Source organism: Vicia villosa, linkage group LG3 (genome assembly GCF_029867415.1).
Source record: "Vicia villosa cultivar HV-30 ecotype Madison, WI linkage group LG3, Vvil1.0, whole genome shotgun sequence".
In the NCBI taxonomy this organism is placed as follows: Eukaryota; Viridiplantae; Streptophyta; class Magnoliopsida; order Fabales; family Fabaceae; genus Vicia; species Vicia villosa.
Genome location: NC_081182.1, coordinates 36,335,043 through 36,360,179, shown reverse-complemented (window position 1 = coordinate 36,360,179; position 25,137 = coordinate 36,335,043). Strand labels below are relative to the sequence as shown.

The following is a 25,137-nucleotide window of genomic DNA, read 5'->3' as shown; positions in this document are numbered from 1 at the left end:
CCAATCAAAAGGATCTTCTTTTTTTGAACTAAGGAGGGAAATTCCTATTCAGTAGGAGGAAGCATTTCAGAAGCACAAAACTCCACCGCCTTTAAAATAAGAGACAGAAATATCACCATATCTAAAAACCAGGATATGTCGAAAGACCAGAGACTCTAGAGATAAGTCTCCACCTCCATTTAGGCAAAAGAGTTTAGTTAACAAGTCAGAGATCCATAACCCCATTTTCTCTTAGGTTTAAAAACATCTGCCCATTTTATCCAGGAAGTTTTAATGTCTTCTTTCACACTGCCCTAGAAAAACCTTCTTTAGATTCGCACAATCTTCTTTTAAACCTTTATTGTTAATTACAAAAAGGACACGATGTAGATAATAATAGAATTAAGCACAAAATTAAACAAGGCAATTCGGTTTTCTAGACTAACATGTTTGTGCTTCCAAAATTAAAGTCCATTAGATAACAAATTAACAAGGGGATTCCAAGTCGCCTCTTGACTAAGAATAGCCTTAACAAGCAGCCTGAAGTGTACAAACGAGAGAGATTCAAGCTTAAAGTGGAGGAAATTATCTGCTAAAAAAACAGGATTCATGTTAACCTCTACCAGATTACTCTTAAACAATTTCACACGAAGGTCCGAATGTAGCTAATTGACATGAACCTTTTAACTGCGAATTAATCCAATTTTTGTGTTAGAAAATGGTCATGGAGAAGGAAAGGATCGTCGATATTAGAAACGAAAATAATATTCAGTGGTGGAAAATTACTACGTTCTTCACTTTAAGGCTTTTAGACTTAATGACTAGCTGCCTGATTATTGTGTAGAAAATGAAAACAACATTGACAAGTATGTATTATATAAGTAGGAATATGTAACTGAAATAAATTAATTAGGTAATAAATAATGAGGGGTATATATTGTTGGCAAAGTTTGAGTTTTCTAATAGAATCTTTGATTTTGTCTATATGTGAATGTTATTGTCTTTCCTGAAGGCTTTCATTTTTTTATTTTTTTTGTCTTGATTTCACTTAGTGTTTGTTTGAGAGCCTAACTCCATTTTTCTCATGAAAAATTTATTATAAAAATGATGTAAACTAGTTTCTCATTAAATATTGAAGGGTCAGAGTTGTTAGTTATTAACATGTCTTGGGCGAACCCAAATAAAGGAGCCCTTATAATTTTTTAAATATTATTTCAAATTTTCTTTTGTAATATTATCAACTATTGATGCTAAAAAAGTTTTTAAAATTAATTTACATAAAAATAATACAATTATGTATATATTGATGATTTCAATGAAATTTAACATAGTTTATTTAAACACTCTTATTAAAGATAGAAAAAAAAATACAAATACATGACATTTCTTATGAAATAGAGTAAAAATGTAAAAGTGACAATAATAATAATAATAATAATAATAATAATAATAATAATAATAATAATAATAATAAATTTATTACTACCACAACTTTTTTAATATTAGTAAATTTTATGAAAAATCTTCTAATATAAAAAATATATACAAATGGAGATTAGTTCAAATTGATAATAAGTTTACTCATATTTGGTGAGGGCATGAGATTAAATTGCTCCAACTCAAGTAAATCTCCAAAATGTTTTTAAACCAAAAATATATAACTAAAGTCTTAAGGAGTGTTTGGTGAGCTAGAGGACTCAAACCCACCACTTTGTGGCCTTTCTCAACTGCAAGGAGGCAAAGTAATAAATAATTTTTTTTGTAGAAATGTTTAGTCCCCTCTTAGAAGTCTGTGACACACCATAAATAACCAATTTCATGCCTTGTTAACCTTCCCTGTCACAAGGATGATGAGTCCATAAATATTGCATTTATTCGTCTTTGTGATTTCTCTTCACAACTCTGGTACGTTTTTTAGCCATTTTTCCTAGTACTTCAGCAAAACATTTTTTTTTTCTTTTGCTATAGCATGTTCTCGGAAATAAAGAAAATAGCTTCCTATTATTTGAATATTGAAATAAGTAGGAATTGAAGAACATGATTAAAAATCTGTTTATTTTAATTAGGGTTTACTTTTCCAAGTATTTTGTATTTATCAGTGGCAGTTTTTATATCTCTAAATAGTTCTGTGCATAGGTTCTATGTATGCAATGTTCTTATGCTTCTATATATGCAATCTCTTGTAATCATAGTTAGAAGAATTGATTGAAGAAGAAGAAAAAGAGGTAAATTGATGAGAGATGGCCCTTCAACGCGATTCTTGGGTTTTTGTTTTCGGCCTTCTAGGTATGTATGAATATTGAATATTCTATAAGTGATTATAGCCTTAGTTTATTAATTTATGTGTTTACTCTTTCATAAGCACATTACTATCTATTTTCACTTGCTATTTTTATTCATTGATGGATCATTTTATCACCCTTTGACACACTGCTAAAAACAAAAGAATTAACAAAGAAATGTGTAGGTGGAAAAAAGATTCCGCTTTTAATTTACAATTCACCTTATTTGGTGACAAAATTAAATAAAGATTCCGTCTTTATAAGATTTTTCTTATTTAATTTTAAATATTTGGTTGATTTGATTATTTATTATTTTAAAACACTCAAGTATCACATTGATTTAAGATAGACTCCACAAAAGGTTTATATAGAGTGACATCCCTTATCCTACACGTCAATTTTGTAACGATGAATTGGGCCAAATTCTAATTATATATCAGAAGATTACGAGCCAATCAATTCGGGACATCCACAGTTTATATGTGCATATTTGATAGTGTTGGGCGCGAGGGAGTGTATTGACATCTCGATAATTCGGACCACCCACCGTTTGTATCCACACATCAAGCCCAATAGTGTTGGACGGGAACTCAAATCCTTCATTAGCTAAAGATAGAACCCACAAAAGAGATTACATAGAGTAACACTCATCACCCTATATTTGAAGTTACATTGTGTGCCATGAAGATTGCACTATAACTTTCTCCTAATTTCGATAATTGCTAAATTATATTAGGTAAAATTACGTTAGAGGTCCTTTAAGTTATTTTTTTAACAGGTTGGTCCTTAAGTTTTTTTTTTGTAACAATTTGGTCCTTTAAGTTACCAAACCAAAGCTACCCACAAAGAAAAAATACAATAAGGATATTTATTGATGAATTTTGTTGAATTAGGATCTTACCTTTATGTATTTTGGATGGTTGTTTATGTATTTATGATGCATTTTGATACCACTTTATTTGAGAAGTTTGGTAATTTAAAAGACCAAGTTGTTACAAAAAATTTTAAAGACTAAATTTTTACAAAAAATAATTTAAAGGACCTCTAGTGTAATTTTTTTATTATATTAATATTAAGCAACTCTAAATATTTATAAAAATATCAAAAGTAGGTTCTCACGTACTTACAAGCTATATAAAGTTGGTAGATCTTTCATTTATTAGGATAGAATTTACTTGGTTCCGATGGAATGGTAAAGCTATATTTACCTTATCCAAACCCTAGTCTATCGGAGTTGGCTCGTGGAACATGGGAATATCACTTTATAGACTTTACTCCAAATGTTTCAGATCATTATTTCATCTTAACTAGGTACACATTCTTAGATTTAATAATTACCATTAGATGATAACTTCTTTGACGAGGTTGTTAGCACTGATCGGAGAAATTACAAGGTTCAAGATTGGATGGGTAATTTTATTCTCAAGGAAAATTGAAGGTGCTTTAAAAATTTGTTGATATATTCATAAAAGACCCACAAGAAGTGATGTAGGAAGTTCTCTATGAGAGGCGGGGTAGAAAGTTCTATAAGGATTGGCGATGTAAAATATCGCTCCTGCGAGCTTCCAAGTCACCTATTTATTAAATTGAGCGCTCATCATTTATTTATGATTTCCATTTTTATATTATTCGCCTCTCTATGAAAACGTGAGAGTGATGTGTTCCTATCCATGACAGTACGGGAGAGGAAGTTAAAAAAGAGAAGTAATGTTCTCTAGAATAATATGGGAGGTAACTGTCCGCTTCCCTCTCTCTTGAGAATGAATATCACTTTCTTAAAGTCTAAGATCCATAACCAAAAGATTCCTATAATATTCCACCCTGAGATTGAAGAGAACATTCAATTCAGCTGTAATATGTACTATTGTTGATGCAAGGAAATCTATCGACACATTTTCTCTTTCATGATGGAGGGGTTGAGTGGTCTTTTATCTTAAGTAGCGTCTATTAAGCGTTTTAAAGTATTCGTAAATCATATATTGTTGTTATATTTATAACTTTTATATGATATTTATAAATGTATATTTATAGGCAATATCATCTCTGTTATGGTCTTTCTCGCTCCTTTGTAAGTAATTCTCATCATACATATTATATTATCTATTTCAATACTATCCTTAATTAAACTATTTATTAATTAACATTTGAATATGCAGACCAACATTTTACCAAATCTACAAGAAGAAATCTACTCAAGGGTTTCAATCAGTCCCTTATGTTGTTGCATTGCTTAGTGCAATGCTTTGGATCTATTATGCACTTGTCAAAAGGGAACATAGCCTTCTTCTCCTCACAATTAATTCATTTGGACTTGTGGTAGAGTCGATTTACCTTGCAATTTTCCTAGTTTATGCATCCAATAAAGCCAGGGTACGGTATATACATATATATTCATCAATTCAAGATTTTTATAATGATTTTTTTCTTCATTTAAACTAATTATTATCTTTGTTTTGAATGTGAAGCTTTCAACCTTCAAGCTTATTCTACTATTAAATGTGTTTGGATTTGGAGCTATGCTTGTTTCAACTCTATGCCTAACAATGGGATCTAAACGTCTTTCTATTATTGGATGGATTTGTCTTGTTTTCAACATAACTGTATTTGCTTCACCTCTATGCATTATTGTGAGAATTAAATACCATTCCTTAAATATGGTTAAATACTTAATACCATTTTATTTTATTTTTTATAAATTTTGAATTAATATTTTTTTTTGCTACTTTACATGCAGAGACACGTAATAAAGACTAAAAGTGTTGCATACATGCCACTTAGTTTGTCCTTCTTTTTGAGCTTAAATGCTATCATGTGGTTCTTCTATGGTTTTCTCATCAAAGACTATTACATTGCTGTAAGTTTTTCTATAATCACTCTAAATTAGAAAATACTTATTGAATTAATAATATTAATTTGCATTAATTTTGATGATGTAGCTTCCAAATACGCTTGGGTTTGTATTTGGTATAGTTCAAATGGTGATGTATTTGATTTATAGAAACTCAACTCAAGTGATGGTAGAAGAAAAACCAACCAAGTTACATGAACAAAATGGTCATATTATTGACGTTGTGAAGATCAATGACACAAATCAAGGGGGCAATAGTGGTGTTCTTCCTGTATCAACTATTTGTGAGGATTCAAATAGTGGAAAGTAAGAAACAAGAGTGAGAACATGAATGCAATGTAATCTGAAAAGAAAATGAAGTTTAGTTACTTTAAGGTTGTTGTCAAGTGGGATCTCATACAAAACTTGGCGTAAAGAATATTTTTGTTTAATTAATGTATTTTCATGAGTGAGTAATTGTGTAATTGTAATGAGGATTGTACTTGTACTGGCCATATATGATATTTATTTTTGTTTGGTTGTGAGGTGATAAAAATTGATTGTATTTTAAAAACTGATTATATATATAAAGTGAGTTGAATATAAAATTATTTATTTTTAGATACATTCGCATTAAAATTATTGAGTAAAGATCCATTTAGGTCCCTCACAAAAATTACATAACCTAAATTAGTCCTCCACAAAAAAAACACTCAATTTAATCCCTTACAAAATATAACCGGGTCATATTAGTCTTTCTGTAAATATTTTTTTCAAACCGGTTTTTTCTTCTACTTTTAAACTGTGACTGGACCGTCAAATCGTATTTTATTTTTTATTTTTAAATACTAAATTGATTTTTATTTTTAATTTCGATTACATAACCCAAATTAGTCATCCACAAAAAAAAAAACACCCAATTTAATCTCTTACAAAATATAACCGGGTCATATTAGTCTTTCTGTAAATATTTTTTTCAAACCGGTTTTTTCTTCTACTTTTAAACCGTGACTGGACCGTCAAGTCGTATTTTATTTTTTATTTTTTAAATACTAAATTGATTTTTATTTTTAATTTCGATTACATAACCCAAATTAGTCCCCCAAATTAGTCCTCCACAAAAAAAAAACACCCAATTTAATCCCTTACAAAATATAACCGGGTCATATTAGTCTTTCTGTAAATATTTTTTTCAAACCGGTTTTTTCTTCTACTTTTAAACCGTGACTGGACCGTCAAGTCATATTTTATTTTTTATTTTTTAAATACTAAATTGATTTTTATTTTTAATTTCGATTTTATTTTTAAATAATTCAGATTTTAAAATATAAAAAAAATTAAGATTTGTTTTGAGAAGGAATCAAACTCAAGACATTTAAGTCACATCCTATGCCTTTACCACTATGCCAACATACACTGGTGACAAATAATTCGCATGATTTATACTAATCTTAAACAATTCTAAATTTAAAACAAAAAAACATAAATTTTGGTACATACGGGTCTCAAACCCAAGTCCCTTCAAATTAAATAGTAGTCACTTTATTGTAAATATGAAAAGTAATCTCAGAGGGGTTGCATGAATTAGATTAATTGGTATTAATGAATTTTTCTCAATAATAAATGTTAACATTGTTCTGATTTTTTTGAAACTATTATAACAATTTCGAAAAAATTAGAACAACATTGCTAACATTCATAATCGAGAAAAATTCACTAATACTGATTAATCTAGCTGATTCACCCGTTCTTAGATAACTTTTCATATTTACAGTGAAGTGACTATCATTAAATTTGAAGGGACTTGAGTTTGAGACCTCATGGGTACAAATTTATATTTTTTATTTTAAATTTAGAATTGTTTAATATTACTATAAATCATGCGAATTATTTGTCACCATTGTACATTGGCATAGTGGCAAAGGCATAGGATGTGACTTAAATGTCTTGAGTTCGATTTCTTCTCAGAACAAATCTTATCTTTTTTTATATTTTAAAATATGAATTGTTTAAAAGAAAATAAAAAATTAAAAATAAAATACGGCTTGGCGGTCCAGTCACGGTTTAAAAGTAGAAGAAAAAACCGGTTTGAAAAAAATATTTACAGAAAGACTAATATGACCCGGTTATATTTTGTAAGGGATTAAATCGGGTCTTTTTTTTGTGGAGGACTAATTTGGGTTATGTAGTTTTTGTCAGGGACCAAAATGGGTCTTCACTCAAAATTATTTATCCATTTAATCTGGTTTAGTCACGTGGTTTAACTAATGACTCGGTGATTCGACCAGTGAATCATTGACCCAATATCTTCATCGGTTTGATAATCAGCCTGATTTTTAAAACATTACGTATAGTTAAAGCTTTTGCTAGACTAAGTTATGTGGTTGTTATTCTCTCATTTTTAGGGAAGTTTTTCACGTTAAAAATTGGGTGTTCCTTCATTCTAATTTTTTGTGTTATTATTATTATTGTGATATGGAATTGGGTTCGATAGATATATGTTTAAATTGCACATTAGTGGGAGAAATATTTTGATTTAAAGAGACTGTTTTTTTTTTTGTTATTTACCTACAAACTGGTATCAACATCTTTGTTTGCCTTGCTTATGTGCATTTTAAATGGATAAAATCAAGAGTGCAATAGGATTAAGTTCAATTATACTAATTGTATATTATGAAAAACTCTTATTGAAGACATGTTATACAACAAATATTTGTTTCATCATATTTAGAGAGAAAAAGGTAAATTAAGTGATAAGTATGATGCTTAGTGGAAGAAGATGAATTGTAAGACAGTTATTATAATCAGGCGATGATTGGACTTGAGTGTTTATCCACATGTTGAATCCTAAACTGATGTAGAGAAAATATGGAATAAATTGAAAGAGTTGTATAAGCGTAAGGACGTGCAAAATAAAGCACATCTGATTCAAAAGTTGGTTAATATGAAATACAAGGATGGTGACTCAATGGCAGAACATATGAGTGTGTTTTAGAATATTGTGATGCCTTAGTGGTTGGTTGTCTCAACGACTAAATAACTTTGTTGAGTGTTGCCTCAGTGGTTGGTTGTCTCTTTTTGGCAGTGAAGCGGGTGGTGAAAATTTCTCAATTATCAGACCAAGAATATATGCTTTCGTTTGGGAGGTACTTAAACCAAGCTTGAGTGGACTCGATTAAAGTGATAGTAGAACTTGCACTTCACATCTATGTTGGCATTATATTAGTCTATTCGGTCGTCCGCATGCTCGACGTGCTAACTAGGTTCTTCGTTTCCATTATGATTCTGGAATATCACGGACTTCTCCAGATATTTGGGAAATATTTCGTCCATTGTGTGAAAGGTTAGAAAATTATTCTTCCTCGGTGAGCGGGGACTCCTTTTTCCTTCTTTTCTCTTCTCGTCTGTCGACGGGTCTCCAAGGGAGCATGGTTGTTCCTTCCTCCTTTAGTATCGAGAGAAGGAGGGTGACGCTTTCATCTTCGATGGTGTGGGGACTTCTGGGCCTATTTTAGGTCCTTTCTCAGCTTGGCAACCTACTTCGAATCTACCTTCTGGACGGCGTTATTCTTCAAAATAGCATCGTGTAGGCTCTCTTTGATTCGAGTAAGTTTATTTGCAAAATCCTGAGATTTTTTTCTGTTGAATCATCTGGAACATATCGTTTAGAAATTTGTGACCTCCTTGCAAGCTAAGACTAACTTGTAAGATCTAAAGGCCGGAAACCTCTTTGTGTCTGGTGACTATAGGGGGCATTGTAGGTCTTATGAAAGGTTCCCCTACGTGTAATTATCGAAGGGATCCGTCGAACAAACGAAATTAAGATGTTCTCTGAACTGTCCCAGATTTCACAAAATTCAGTGGTGGATGATGGAAGGAGTAGATATTGAGATTTGGTCATTCGTCCTTTGGGGAGGCGGAGAAGAATTTCTTGCTGCTTCAGCAGCTGTAACAGCTTGTCGCTGTGTGGTTTAACGAGTAGCTTTTGATGATGTCATTTTTAGTAAGTGTGGTATAATGAGTTCAATTGCAAAATCAAGAGATCTAACTTAGAGATGCGAATTTATACTTTAATCAAAAGAGATTCGGATCTGATCTGTCAAATCGAGAAATATTATATTGTGGAAATCGTAGGAATCAGAGATTGATTCTCAAATACGGACCCAATGTTCTGCTTTAGAAAAATAGTGAGCGAAGAAGTTAAACTAGTGTGACATTGTGATGGGAAATGGAATTTGTACCTAAGAAATGGCGCATTTATCTTTTTAAATAAAAGAGTTATAGCAAATGAATGAGAGTGTGAGCGTAAGATATTAATAACCTTATGATGGATCTAGACGATGAGGATAGACTTATGAGTAGGCTAATCTGAGTGAATTAACACATGAAATATATTTATCCTTTCGCCTTGTTTTTGTGTTATGCCGATATTGGGCCTTCGGTCTTTTTAGGCCTTATGATCATCCTATAGGAAAGTATAAGAATGGTGACCTCAATGGCTGAACATATTAGTGTGTTTTGGAATATTGTGAATCAGGTTGTAGATACTAATATTGAGTTGGATGATGGGTTGAAAGCCTTATCATTACATAGTTCATTACATGATAACTAGTTCCTTGTTACATTACTAACTCAGCTATGAATGGGAAGTTGGTAATGTCAATTGATAAAGATAGCATGCTTAATGAAGACTCTACAAGAAAGTGACGTGGTTTGATTTTTACTTATAATCACTTTGAAGCTCTAGTTACATAGTCACGGGGTAGTTGACAAACCTGAAATTTTCATAAACATGACAAATATGAGAATCGAGACAAGTCAAAAAGTAATTCAAGAACTAGAAAAAAAATTACATGCTACATTTGTGTGGGATGGTGGGTCATATAAAAATAAATTGAAGACTCAAGAGAGAATATTCAAGAAAAATAGAACAATGAAATGAGAAAAATGATAAAGACACGGTTGTGGTTGCACGTGATAGTGATGTCTACATTGTCTATGATGCCACTTCCATGAACTTTGTATGTCAAGATTAAAATTGGATTATTAATTTAGGTGTATCCTACTATGTTTTCCATATGCTTTATTTCTTATCATCTTATATTGTTGGTGATTTTAAAAAAGTAAAAATGAGAAATGGTGGAGTTTACAAAATTGTTGGTATGTGAGATGTTTGAATTGAAATTGGTGTTGGATGCAAGATTCTGTTGAATATTGTGATACATGTTTTTGATATTTGCCTCAATTTTATTTTGGTCAAAGCCTTGGATATTTAAGGTTCTCAGGCTTAATTTTGTTGGAGCAAGCACAAAGATTGTAGGTGAATTAGTGGAGAAAATGAAGAATTTGATAAGATGAAGTAAATTAAGATATTGAGTGAGAGAGAGTAAGTGAGGAGAATTATCACAAATGGAATTAGTTTCAAACATATTACATGAGGGAGTATTTACAAAACACACAAAATACAAGTTGGAAACAAAACAGACCCCAAAAGCAACTAAAAATCACAAAAATCGTGATGGAAATCGATTTCCCAAAAAGGGGTAATCGATTTCCCTAATTGGAAATCTAAATGAAAAACTGAGCAAGTTTCAGGAAATCAATTTCCTCTTCGACAGTTGGTTTTTCCAGACTTCCAGAAGTTTTTTTCCAATAACCTACTTTCAAAAAAACGATCTCAGAAGCTTCTACAATGCGTTTGAATTATCAAGGACTTCCAATAAATTTGAGAGTGGTGGCATATATTGCCACGGAGTTACTACTGGTAGCAAAGAAGCAAAGTCTCACAACTCTTTATAGGGTGTACGTAAATATATGCAAGGAGGAAATGAATGTAATTGAATTTACATATTATAATTATGACCTACAAGTCTTGGTGACTTAAGCGATAAAGGACTCAACACTCTTACAAAGAAAATGTTTCATTCGTTGAAAAGTACTCCTCTAAAAACTTGCATTCATTATTTTTCTTATAAGCTGCATAAACTTTCCTTTCATAGTAATGGTCCTCATAGTAGGCCAAATATTTTGAATGGTAAATCTTTAGGTAGTGTGTCATATTTTTGTCACTTTTATTAATGCCCACTCTAGAAAAGCATGGGTTTTTATTTTGAAACTCAAATACCATGTACTGGATGTTTTCAATCACTTTCATGAAACTATAGAAATATAAAAAGGAAGGAACTTAAATGCGCAACAGATGATAATGATGTTGAATACATAGGTCTATTTGAAGAGTATTGGAAAGATCTTGGAATCAAACTTGAGAATATTGTTCCAAAGAGGTCTCAATAATAGAGTTGCATATAGAATGAATCATATAATTAATAAAAGAATTAGGTGTATGCTCTCATAAAAAGTTATCTAAAGCCTTTTGGGGTGAAGCATTGACAATTGTACGTAGTAGATTTGATCAATCTTTGTTCTCGTGTTCCACTTGATGGTAATGTTCTAGATAAAGTATTAACGGGGAAACATGTCTCTTATAGTTACTTGAGAGTGTTTGGCTGCAAGGATTTTATTCACATTCTAAGAGGTGAAAGATTCAAACTTGATAAAATATCTAAACAGTGTGTGTTTGTAGGTTGGTCATGAAGAGTTTAGTTATAGATTATGGTAGCCAATTGGCAATAAAATGATCAGAAGTTGTGATGTGATATTTTTTAAAACTAAACTATTAAAGATTTTGTTAAAGTTGAGAAGCCAAAATCTGATGTTATAAGTTATATTGATGTTGTGCCAAAATTTAAAATTATGTTGATATGGGAGATATGCAGATAGATGATGAGAATGTAACTAATCACAAATAACTTAGTGGCTCATGTAAGGGATTTAAGAGAGATTTTTTTAAATTTAATACTCTTAATTAGCAAGACAATATCAATAGACGGATCTTGATTAAACCATTAATCATAAATAAAATGTAAGTTAAAATTCTCGAAATACCACTTAAAGTGTGGGTTAATTTTGATAATGAATGTGGAAAATATCATCGTCTCTATGACGTCCACATAGTACAAAATGAAACGCGATGCTAGTCGTTTTGTGAGAAAATATAACAATTAAGATCCAAAGTGGAAAGAGCTCATCTATTTATATAGAAAGCTACTAAAATTCTAATGCTCTTATTTTAATTTTTTTCTAAAATAAATCAAATATAATTTATGTTTAATTAAATTCTTTCAATTAAATTAAATTATATATAATTTTAATTTACCTAATTAAATAATTTATATTTATGTTAATCTATTAAATAGTACAATTAATATTTAATTAAATCAAATCATATAATTTAATATTCTTTCTATTGTCAGTTCTCTACGTGTGTGATCCTATGAACTACGTGTGTGGTCCTATAAATTCTTATAACATTGATAATAATATTAAATCACATATCTATCATATAAGAAAAGTCTACCATTTGGGACTTTCTTAGGCTATCCACATCAGCAACTCTTCTATGGTTGATCCACATCAATTTTGGTGGTTACTACAGAATTTTTGATCCTTCAACTGCCTGGTGGGCTGCGGCAGTTATTGCTGTGGAAGTTTCACCCTCACAGCTTCTCATGTTGCTGCAGTTATGTAAGGTCCATTATTTTGTGCCTGTCCATGTTCCAAACTGCACAATTACAGTAATTATGTGTTTAAATGGCTTGCCTATTTATCAGTGATTTCATTCTTCTCTTTCCATGCTTTCTAACTTCTGCGGTTATCATTCAGTGCAGTGTGAATTTGCATTATCATGTCAAGGCCTGTCTTGATTTTTATTTTCGATTCTTCTGCGATTTCTGCCTGTTGATGTTGTTCTTTGATGTGGTTGAATATGTTGCAGATTAAAGGAGATGATGGTTGTTGATTGAACGTGGTGGTTGTTGTATGATTTCATTCTAAGGTGATCTTTGTTATCCTGTATTTTGTTTATTGATCATTCTATGTTTTTTGTTTTACAGGTTACTGATTTGCACGAAGTTGAAAAACAAATCATGTAGTTTATGGCTTATGGATCCAATCGATTCCCTCGCATCTTCTCTTTAGCTTTGTTTTGTTGCAGGCCTGCAGGTCGGTTTTGGTAGCAGGGCGGTTTATTGACATATTTTTTATGTTACAGAATTGTGTATGGTTTAATTTGTAGCTGAAAGTTTTAATTATGCAGGGTGTTTTTTTTATGGACATGGTGTGCATGGTTTTTGTTCGGTGCAAGGTTGGTATAGTTTCAGGTGCATTGTGTGAACCAAATCGTATTTGGTTTGTGTATTGCAGCAGGTTCGTTGGTATGAAACAAAGTGAAAATGACATGGATTTTTTAATCAAGTTTGGAACTGTCTTGGAAAAGAAGAATCAAGGCTCATGGACATGTTTCTTTTTTAGAGTACAAGAGCAAAGCATGGCACATGATGTCCATGGTAAACTGAATGCTGCAATTTTCCCACGTGATGCAGGGTGAAAAACCTTCTTTGTTGATTCTGAAATAAATTGTTGTAGTCTTTGTGTGAAAAAGATCTGATATTTCTGTATCATTGGACATTGAAGATTGATCTCTAGATTAAGAAATTTTTTATTTGATTTATGTTAATTTGATTTATTTACAGTATGTGATTTGATTCTGCTAATTTGAGGATTGTGCAGATTGAATGTAATTGTAGTTTTAAATAAAAGATATGATATTTCCTGGAGTTTTGGTTTGCAGGTGGTGATTTCTTGGTTTTATAATTATTTTAGCTAATAATATCAGCAATAAAATTAATTATAATGATAGTTATCCACAAATAGTCTTTAGAAATTAAAACTGAAAACAAGACAAAACACTAATATACATAAAAGGCTCTTGACTTAGCCATCTAAAACTAATTAGCCTATGATTAAGAAAAAAATACAATGACCAAAATAAATATCTCTTTTTTTTTCCTTTTTAAGACTTATGACAGTAGTAGTAACAATAATGTGTTAAATATCTATTTTTCTGATAACTATATACAATCCTAAAGCTAATTATAAGATTCTAAAAAAATGTAAAAATATGAACTTATGATAGTAATAATAATACTCAGAGAAGTATTATACGAGTTTTGCCTTTTTTTTCCTTTCCTTTGAATTTTTTTTGAACCTTTTATTAAAGCAATGTTAAGAATGATTTTAAGGAGTTTAATAAAAACTAACTATAACAAATCTTAATAATAATTAGAAAACTTGAAATAAATTGGTTCATATATATTTTTATCGACCAATTAAAAATAATACTATATTATAATAATAAATATTAATAATGTGATAAAAAGATAAAAATATCGAAGATACATAATTTTTTTCTATTAATTTTCTATTTTAATCGTTAAATTTAATTAATTGTAATTAATGTACTACATGTTATAACTCACGTTTGTTCACATAATTGATGATTTTAAATTATTTCCTATAAAGTTAGAAAATATTTTATTTCTTTAAATATTTATATTTCATCTAAAAACATTAGTTTATCAATTTATTTTACTAATACATATAAAATTAATATATTTTTAAAATCACATATCAATTATTGTTGGCATTTAAAGCAATATTAACAATATAGAACCGTTTCTGTAACAGTTATGAAAATATTAATTGGCCTTAAATCATTCCAAAAATATGTATATATTGTGTTTGTATATTACAGTTGAATGAAAATAAATTAATATTAAAAACAAGTCAAAATCATTTATTGTCTTCAAGATAACATACCAAAATATTTCAAATTATTGACCATAGAATAGTATAACTTTTATTTTGAGACTAAGTATAATTAATATAATTTTGATATATATTTTTTTTAAATTGGTTGTGCCTATATTTTTTCTTTAATATATTAAAGCAAAAATAGTTTAATATTTGAAAAAATAATAAAAGAAAGAATAATTATGAAAACGGGTTTTACATAATATATAAAAGGGAAGAATATAATGTAAGTTTAAATAGGGAGACATTTTTCAAGTATATATATATATATATATATATATATATATATATATATATATATATATATATATATATATATATATATATATATATATATATATATAAAACAAATTTACTAATGATTGAAATATTTTTATAATTAATGACAAAAAAATATTTATATACAAATAACTATATTGATTAAATTAATTTTATATACAAGAAGAAATAACTAAAATTAAGAATAAAAGAATCAACTTTCTATTATTACTATATAGGATTTATTATTTTTAACTGATGATATATGGAATACGGTCGTTTCAAATAATTGCACGCACCTGAATTTTGTCCCTTATGCTTGACAAATTTTTTATTTATGTTCAAACACATGACTCTAATTATTATTTTACTATTTTTTTAATAATTTAATAGTTGAACGAAATTTATTCCAATTAAATATGCAACAATATTATTTAAAAAATTTCAAAATTATTGTAATACCAATTATCTTTTCAAATTTATTATAACGGAAACTAATTTTTATGAGGAATTTGATAGTAAAAAATTAAATTAAATTAATTTCAACTTAAAGCAATAATAATTATTGATACTTAATAGTTATATCCTTTGATTATTTTTTATTTAAGATGATTAAATGTATGATTTTAATACTTAAATATATGAATTTAATACTTATTATGTGAAGGGGATTTAACTTTTCATTCTTCGTAACCGTAGCTATTTTGTATAAATATTTTGTCATTAAGGATACAATAAATTATATATTATTTAGTTTTAATTGCACTAACTTTCAAATTTCTAATTGATTATTTGACTTTAAGTGATAAATCTTTCTAATTCTATATTTTATTATTTATGGTTTTCATTTAAGATACAATCTTTTTTAAGATAATATAATACATAGAATTAATTTTTATTTTTCACATTTATCAATTTTCAATGCGTATTCTGAGTACTTATTTTAAAAATAACTATCGTTACAGAATACTTATAAATGATGTCAACATACGGGAAAATAATATATCATTATTTTAAATATTTGTATAAATAATATTATTTTTGTCTCTTATTTTTGTTGTCTAACATCTCTTATTTTACTCTTAAGAACTTTTAAGACTATACAGTTTTATTAAAATGAGCCAAATATTAGAAACGAGTCAAATTTTTATATTTGAAGTTTAAAAATAAAATTTAAAAATTAGTGTTACTTTACAATTTTACTAACAATTTTGTTACCTTTTATTTGACTCAATCCAAGGTGAATTAACTAATTGAAATACATGAAATTTTTGGATATTATATAATAACGGAAAGGTGAATTAACTAATTGAAATACATGAATTTTTTGGATATTAACGGGAACAAATTTAGAATATTAACGGGAACACAAAATTATTGATCAAAATAATGAATATTAACGGGAACACGGAGTTACTGATCAAAATAATGAGTATTAACGGGAACATGAAGTTACTGATCAAAATGTTGAATATTAACGGGAACAAATTTGGAATATTAACGGAAATATCAATTTTCCTTCATATCTTTCTATTTATTTTTTCATATAATTTTTATTTAACTATCTTATTTTTTCTTTATGTAAAATAAATCATTTTAAACAAATGAGCGTATCACACTGGTACCCGTGCGAATGCACGGGTATCCTGTTAATCTTCAAAATATTGAATATTAACGAAAATACGGAGTTATTGATTAAAATATTAAATATTAACGGGGACACGAAGTTATGATCCAAATTTTGAATATTAACGGAAACACAAAGTTATTGATCTAAATATTTAATTTTTGAATATTAACGGGAAGATATTAACGGGAACACAAAGTTATTAACAAAATATTGAATATTAAATAGAACATGAAGTTACTGATAATTTTTTGGAATATTAACATAAACATTAAGTTACTGATAAATTTTTTAAACATTAACGGGAACAAATTTGAAATATTAACGGGAACACGGAGTTATTGATCAAAATAATGAATGCTAATGGGAACACGGAGTTACTGATCAAAATAATAAATATTAACGAGAGCATGGAATTATTGATGAAAATACTGAATATTAATGGGAACAAATTTGTAATATTAACGAAAATACAAAGTTACTGATCAAAATAATGAATGTTACCGGGAACATGAATTTACTGATCAAAATATTGAATATTAACGGGAACATGAAGTTACTTAATAAAATATTGAATATTAACGAGAACATGAATTAGTCATCAAAATATTTAATATTAACGAAATCACACATTTTCTTTACACATATTATTTCTCAATGGAACCTCTAAATTTTTTAAGTGTATCCTTCTAAAACAATATAAACTTTATTTTCTTAATTATTTTTTATTTTTAATATTCAATTTTTTTAATATTAGTATTTTTATAACTTTACCCATTTTAATCAACATTTAGTCTTTTACTAATACTTTTTTTTTCTCTCAACCACAATGCGCGAACACGACGGGTACCCGTGCGAACGCACGGGTAAGACACTAGTTTAATATTATAAACAGTAAGCGATGTCTAAAAACACATCACTGTTACCCAATGAACGATAATGTCATGTGATCTGACACTATATTTATATGATAATAATCACGTGTACAATTACTTTTTTTGTTATATATATATATATATATATATATATAGAGAGAGAGAGAGAGAGAGAGAGAGAGAGTGTGTGTGTCATCTCAACTTTTTCTGAATCCCTGTGTAGATTAGTCATTGTTTTATCATGCAAAAACAAATATAGGCGCTATCTGGCCATAGTTTAATCATTATAAACATTTCATGAGGCCCTATTTAGCCACAAATTAACTGTGAAAAATTTGAGGCCCTGTACGATAGCCCGTCTTGCACGCTCTCAAAGACGACTCGATATATATAATGATCGTAAGGCATATAATGTGTCATCTTTATATAGTTCAATTATTCTCTCATCCTCAAGTATAGTTGATAATAACTAATAAGTTAAATATCTCATATCGACTTATCTAAACATGCTCGTTCATTTTACACTCTTACTCGATCAAGAGAACATATATCTTATTCATGTATATACTATATGTGGAGTACTCATCAACCATTTTTATGTTTATCTTGTTAAGGACAACAGAGTGTTCGACTCTATATTTTAAATGTATAGTGATTTCAGGTCGAAGTAGCGGTGTTCAAAACCTAACCAACCCAATAGAAAACCGCAAACCAAACTAAATCAAACCGAAATCGCAAAAAACCGCATTTGGTTCGAATTTGTTTGGGTCAACTTTTAACAAAATCGCACAGTTCGGTTCGGTTTGCGGTTTGTATTTTGTAAACCGAACCAAATCGAATCAAACCGCATTATGTTACAACCTAACTTTTACTTAAATCACATCCAACCCAAATATAAATCTATTATACCTTAGTCTTATGATTACGAACAATTTTCTCATTCTTACAAATATGATTTCAGTCCCGATCTTCTCAAATCTCTAATAGCACTATTGCGCCTTCTTTGCCACATACATCTTCCCTCTTCTCTAATCTCTACTCTCTTATATTCTTTCTTTTTCACTTTCTCATTTCCCTATTTCAGTTTCGTTTTCATCATACACCTTCTTCTCTAATCTCTCAACTCTTTTGTTTTTTCTTTTTCATCTTCACTATAATCTCTCATCTCTTCTATTTTTTTTTACATTATAATAATTTTATATTATTTTATGTTTATATCTCCACTTTTTTCTAATTTAATTTTTATATGGAGAGTTGTTGTAAAAATATAACGAGTTTTATTGTTATTTGATAGTGTATGAATGTTTAAATACAAAGTTATGTTGTCACCTATATATGTATGTATGGCTCCAATTTTCATTATTTTCTAAAAGTCAACTGAACCAAACCGCGCGATTTTTTCTCTTGCGGTTCGGATAATTCTTTTCGTTAAAACCGTCCAAACCGCACCGTGAACACCCTTAAGTCGAAGAATGACATACACCGCCATCACTATAAAAATAATTTATGACACTTACATGCTACACAAAATAATATTTTCATGATTGATTAATCTAAATATTACTCATAATGACTTGTTATCTCGTATTCATCACCTAGAAGAAAAGATAATCAATATACTTACATAATAATTTGTATGCATCATTGTAGTCCTATGTAACCTAAAAACATGACTCAAATACTTTAATAATAATGTTGTTTTATTTAAATTGCAAGTGTGAAAAAAATATTTCTCTTTTAATGATCACAAATATATACACCATTATGGTATACACATCATTTTAATTTTACCCATCACAAAATAAAATAAGACTTTTGGTATCTACACAATATTTTTCATGATGATTATATCCTTAGCCATAAATATTATATTAATAGATCACTTTAACTTGGCTAATTAAATAATGGTCCTAACACATTAATTAATTTATTACATGTATGACCCAAAATAATATTCTAACAATCTCCCACTGGTCATATATGTATTCTTATAAATGTGTTAGACTTTATGAGCTCAAAAATTTCCATTATAAATCTTTGACATAGCCTTATCTCGTCCATTAGTTACATCAATATATAGGACAAAAGCGGTTTTCATTATATCAATCATAATTAAACCCATCAATGATCACAATTATAAATGCAACTAAATGACATAGATTAATCATGAAATGTGCAGCATGGAAATCACATGAAGGTGATCAATACATGTCAATTTTCAACTGGTCCTCCTTACTTTAATGAGATCAATATTATCATACAAAGTGCAATGAACTGAATAACCAAACTTTATTTCTGATCAGAACATAATACAAATATATGAGTATGTATATATAATATCAATCATAGAACATAACTAACAATAATGACTAACTCCCACTAAACCAAATAATCCTCTAATTGTATAACACCCATGTGAGCAGTGTGCTCATGAAAGACCTTGGGTGGGAGCCCCTTCGTCATAGGGTCTGCTATCATGGAGTTCGTCCCTAAATGTTCTATGAAAATCTGTCCACTTTGTACTCTCTCCTTCACAACTAAGAACTTGATGTCAATGTGTTTCGACTTTGTCGAGCTCCTATTGTTATTGGAGTATAAAACGGCTGATTTATTGTCACAAAATAACTTGAGTGGTCTTTCAATTCCTTCTATAATTCGCAGCCCTGTGACAAAGCTCTTCAGCCAAATTCCATGGTTTGACGCCTCATAACACGCTACAAACTCTGCTGCCATAGTGGACGAAGCTACAAGAGTTTGCTTGGCACTGCGCCAAGAAACTGCACCACCAGCCAACATATATATATAGCCCGAAGTGGATCTTCTACTATCTTGGCATCCAGCAAAATCGGAGTCAGAATACCCAATGATCTCCAGAGAATCTGACCTCCTATACGTGAGCATATAATGTTTTGTTCTCTTTAAATATCTCATAACTCTTTTAGCTGCTTTCCAATGATCCATTCCTGGATTGCTTAAATATCTGCCTAACACTCCAACAATGTATGCTATGTCTGGACGTGTACAAACTTGAGCATACATTAGACTTCCTACAGCTGATGCATAAGGAATCTTTTGCATTTCTTGAATTTCTAAATTTCCTTTTGGGCTCTGATTTAGACTAAATTTGTCTCCCTTAGCTACCGGGGTATCACCTGGTTTGCAGTCCTGCATGCCAAACCTTTTAAGAACCTTATCGATATAGCCAGTTTGTGATAATCCTAAAGTACCTCGAGAGCGATCCCGATGTATCTGGATCCCTAACACAAAGGAGGCATCACCAAGATCTTTCATCTCAAAATTTCTGGATAGAAATCTCTTAGTTTCATGCAACATACCTATATCATTGGTGGCAAGCAGTAAGTCATCAACATACAATATTAGAAAAATATATTTGCTCCCACTGAATTTATGATACACACATTCATCAATCATGTTCTTCTCAAAACCAAATGAGAGAATTACATGATGAAATTTGTAATACCATTGACAAGATGCCTGCTTTAGCCCATAAATGGATTTCGTCAATTTGCAAACCATCTTCTTTGGATCTCCTGTCACAAAGTTTTTCGGTTGCACCATATAAATTGTTTCATCAATGTTTCCATTAAGAAAAGCTGTTTTGACATCCATTTGATGAAGCTCCAAGTCATAATGTGCAACAAGAGCCATGATTGTCCTAAAAGAGTCTTTCGATGAAACTGGGGAGAAAGTCTCTTTAAAGTCAATTCCTTCCTTTTGAGTATAACCCTTGGCTACAAGACGAGCCTTATACCTTTCCACATTACCTTTGGAATCCCTTTTGGTTTTGAAAATCCACTTGCAACCAATAGGTTTCACACCTTCAGGTAATGGGACAAGTTCCCAAACTTTATTATCTTGCATAGACTTATACTCTTCATTCATTGCTTCAATCCACTTTTCTGAATTAGGATTTCCTAGGGCTTGGCGAAAATTGATTGGATCATTTTCCATCATGCCAACATTTTCCTCATGTTCTTGTAGAAATACAACATAGTCATTTGGAATAGCATTTCTTCTTTCTCTTGTGGATCGTCGTAATGGGATTGGTTCTTGAAGTATTGGTTCTTGAGGCTCTGGTTCTTGAGGATCTTGAGTTTGTTCTTCATTATCATTTGATACATCTTGAATGGGAGTTTGAATGACAATGTCTTGAAGATCTTCTGAATTTGCCTCGTTAAAAGCAAGTGAATCAATCGGTACTGGAATTGAAATTGATTCCTCCTCAAAATCAAAGTCTTTAACCTTATTTCTCCCCCCAAACTCAATATCCTCAAAAAATGTTGCAGTTCCTGTCTCAAAGATTGTCTTTAATTTGGGATCATAAAACTTATAGCCCCTGGATCGTTCAGAATAACCAATGAAGTAGCTGCTAACTGTTCGGGGATCTAGTTTCTTTTCATTTGGCCTATAAGGTCTTGCCTCGGCTGGACATCCCCATATATGAAAGTGATTTAGACTAGGCCTTTTGCCTGTCCAAAGTTCATAAGGTGTTTTGGCAGCTGCTTTAGTTGGTACTCTGTTTAGAATGTAAGCTGCAGTCTTTAATGCCTCTCCCTAAAGTGACTCTGGTAAAGTAGAATGACATATCATGCTCTTACCATATCCTTAAGAGTTCGGTTTCGTCTTTCCGATACACCATTCATGCTAGGTGAACCAGGCATGGTGTACTGTGGAACGATCCCACACTCCTCTAGGTACTTGGCAAATGGACCAGGACGTTGTTCACCCGAACCGTCATATCTACCATAGTATTCACCACCACGGTCAGATCTGACACACTTGATTCTTTTATTGAGTTGATTCTCAACTTCAGCCTTAAATGATTTAAAAACGTCCAATGATTGAGACTTTTCATGTATAAGAAATAGATATGCATATCTTGAGTAATCGTCTATGAATGATATAAAGTATTGTTGGCCATTCCAAGACGGTGTCGGAAATGGCCCACAAATGTCTGTATGTATCAGTTCTAAGACATCTGTAGCTCTATATGCGCCTAATTTCTTGATTTTGGTCTGTTTTCCTTTAATGCACTCAACACAAACATTAAGGTCTGCGAAGTCAATGGAATCTAGGATCCCATTAGACACAAGTCGTTCAATTCTATTTTTAGAAATGTGACCTAGACGCTTGTGCCACAATGCTCCTGAATTTGTGTGTTTAATTTTACGCTTAGTACCACGTGATTCCACATTCAAGGTTTCATTATAAGAAGCATAAGTATCAAGTAAATATAGATTATCATATGCCATAAGAGTGCCAGATCCAACAATATTTGAATTAATAGATAAATTAAATTTATTATTTCCAAATGAACAATGATAACCAAATTTGTCCAATGAAGAAACAGAAACTAAATTTCGTCTAAAAGACGGTACAACAAAAGTATCCATTAAATCCAAATAATAACCAGTACTTAATAACAACCTAAAATGCCCTATTGCCTCTACTTCTACCGACTTTCCATCTCCCACATAAATGCATCTTTCAGCATCATTTGGCTTTCGGTAACTCAGGCAACCCTTTCTTTCCACGCCATGCATGATACTTGGTACATTCCTTCTTTGCATGTCCAGTCATTTTACAATAGAAACAATCATTACCCTTATTTTGCTTCTTTTGTATCGGACCCTCATCAGCTTCATTCTTTATATCCTTATATTTCTTCCTTTTGCCCTTCCTTTTAGAGGTACTTGCCAAGTGAGCGCTTTCTGTCTTATCTTGCTTCATCCTCTCTTCTTCTTGCACACAATACGAAATAAGCTCGTTAAGAGACCATTTCTCCTTTTGACAATTATAGCTTATCTTAAATTGACCAAATTGTGCAGGAAGAGATATTAACACCAAATGCACTAGCAAGTCGTCTGACAAATCAAGTTTTAGTGCCTTAAGTTTGGAAGCAATGTTAGACATTTCCAAAATATACTCTCTTATGTTTCCTTTGCCTTTATACTTTATAGAAATCAAGCTTTGAAGGAGTGTGCTTGTTTCCGCCTTATCACTTTTAGCAAAGCGCTTTTCAATTTCAGCAAGGAAGTCTTTGGCACTTGTTATTTCTTCAGATATAGTACCCCTAAATGCCTCTGGAATGCCACGCTTTATGATCATAAGACTCATGCGATTGGAACGGTCCCACTTCTCATAATTGTTTTCTTTCATTAGAGGTACTGAAGTCTATAGGAGAAAGGGACGATTTATCATTAATGCAAGGTCAAGATCCATGCAGCCAAAAAACAATTAAAATGTTTTCCTTCCGGTCCTTAAAATTGGCACAATTAAAAACTAGAACTAACAATTTGAAATAAATCATGAATAAACTCAAATAACATATGCTCAATTAATGTCATAACTCATCTCAAGATATCTAGTGCACCATCAATATCAAGTCTTTGGACAATAATGTTAATTGCTAGTGATACTCTTGTTATAACAATTCAACATTGATAATAAAACATGTCAAATAATAAACCCCTCTTTGGATTGATTTATCATTTACATATGAAGCCTTAAAATTATCACATGTTTATCATTACAAAGTGTGTGTATATAATCATGTCAAATATCAATTTTCCTTTGGGCCAACTAATACTCACATAGAAACATATGCACACTAACATTCAACATTTCTCATGATCAAATCCATAAAAGAAGGGTCACTTTGGTGATTTCTAGTCTCAATAGAATCATTTAAAATGTCAAATAACTTTAATTTAAAATTATGACAAATTAAATTAAATTAATTTTCAAAACTGAAATATATTTATACCTTATATTGATTTTTATTAATATTCTTTATAGAATTGTGTTGCTTACAAATATATCTCAAGTTCTCATTTAAAATATTAGACATATCACTAATCCAAAATTTAAGCATAAAGAAAACATTTCTATAAGTAATGGATTAATGTCACTGTTTTGAAAAACAAAATCATAATAATATTATTATAGTCCAAAACGTTGCCTTAAAAAAATAGAACGTTAAAAGAAAAGAAAAGGCCATGGAGTCATACAGTAGCAATTCAAACCAGTTCAAAGGATACGAACACTGCCTTATACGAAACCGTGCTATCCATGTATACCCATGGTGGTATATATATAATATATAATAATCATCCGTAAAATCATTTATATCATTAAAAAAAAAATTGTGTATTGAATTATAATTTTCAATAACCCAATTTTTGAAATGCTAAACATCAATAATTACCAAAATTCACACATGATCAAGTATGGGAGGCTCTGATACCACTTGTTGGAAATTTGTCTTAATTAATCAAGACTTTATTATGAACCCATACTCAATTCATGATGAAATATAAAGCGGAAGCGTACCTTTAAAATCCATGAAGTTTTAATGAGAAGAAGATGATCTTGATAAGAAAATGACCTTCCAATTGTAGATTCCTTAATTCCTTAGTTCCTCTTCCAATGGGATAAGAGAATAAATATTTTATAATATTTTCTAGTGTCTACAATTGGGGACCATAACCTCTTATTTATATGAATCTTATGCCCTTTCATGAAGGGTCATATTTATTCATGTTTAAACTTTCATGC

General features: G+C 30.3%; 1 protein-coding gene across 3 annotated transcripts; it reads left to right on the top strand.

Moving 5' to 3' along the window:
- Positions 1-1,653: 1,653 nt before the first annotated feature.
- LOC131655410 (bidirectional sugar transporter SWEET14-like) lies at positions 1,654-5,674 on the top strand. Of its 3 annotated transcripts, none has more exons than XM_058925295.1 (7): positions 1,665-1,884; positions 2,116-2,265; positions 4,293-4,329; positions 4,418-4,631; positions 4,727-4,888; positions 4,996-5,115; positions 5,198-5,669. In XM_058925295.1, the coding sequence occupies exons 2-7, from the start codon at positions 2,220-2,222 to the stop codon at positions 5,417-5,419; spliced, it is 801 nt and encodes a 266-aa protein (XP_058781278.1). In that variant the 5' UTR covers positions 1,665-1,884; positions 2,116-2,219; the 3' UTR covers positions 5,420-5,669. The 3 variants fall into 3 exon arrangements, with proteins under 3 accessions (XP_058781279.1, XP_058781278.1, XP_058781277.1); XM_058925294.1 differs by having other exon boundaries at positions 1,666-1,884; positions 2,172-2,265; XM_058925296.1 differs by lacking the exon at positions 4,293-4,329 and having other exon boundaries at positions 1,654-1,884; positions 2,172-2,265; positions 5,198-5,674.
- The last annotated feature ends 19,463 nt before the right edge of the window (positions 5,675-25,137 follow it).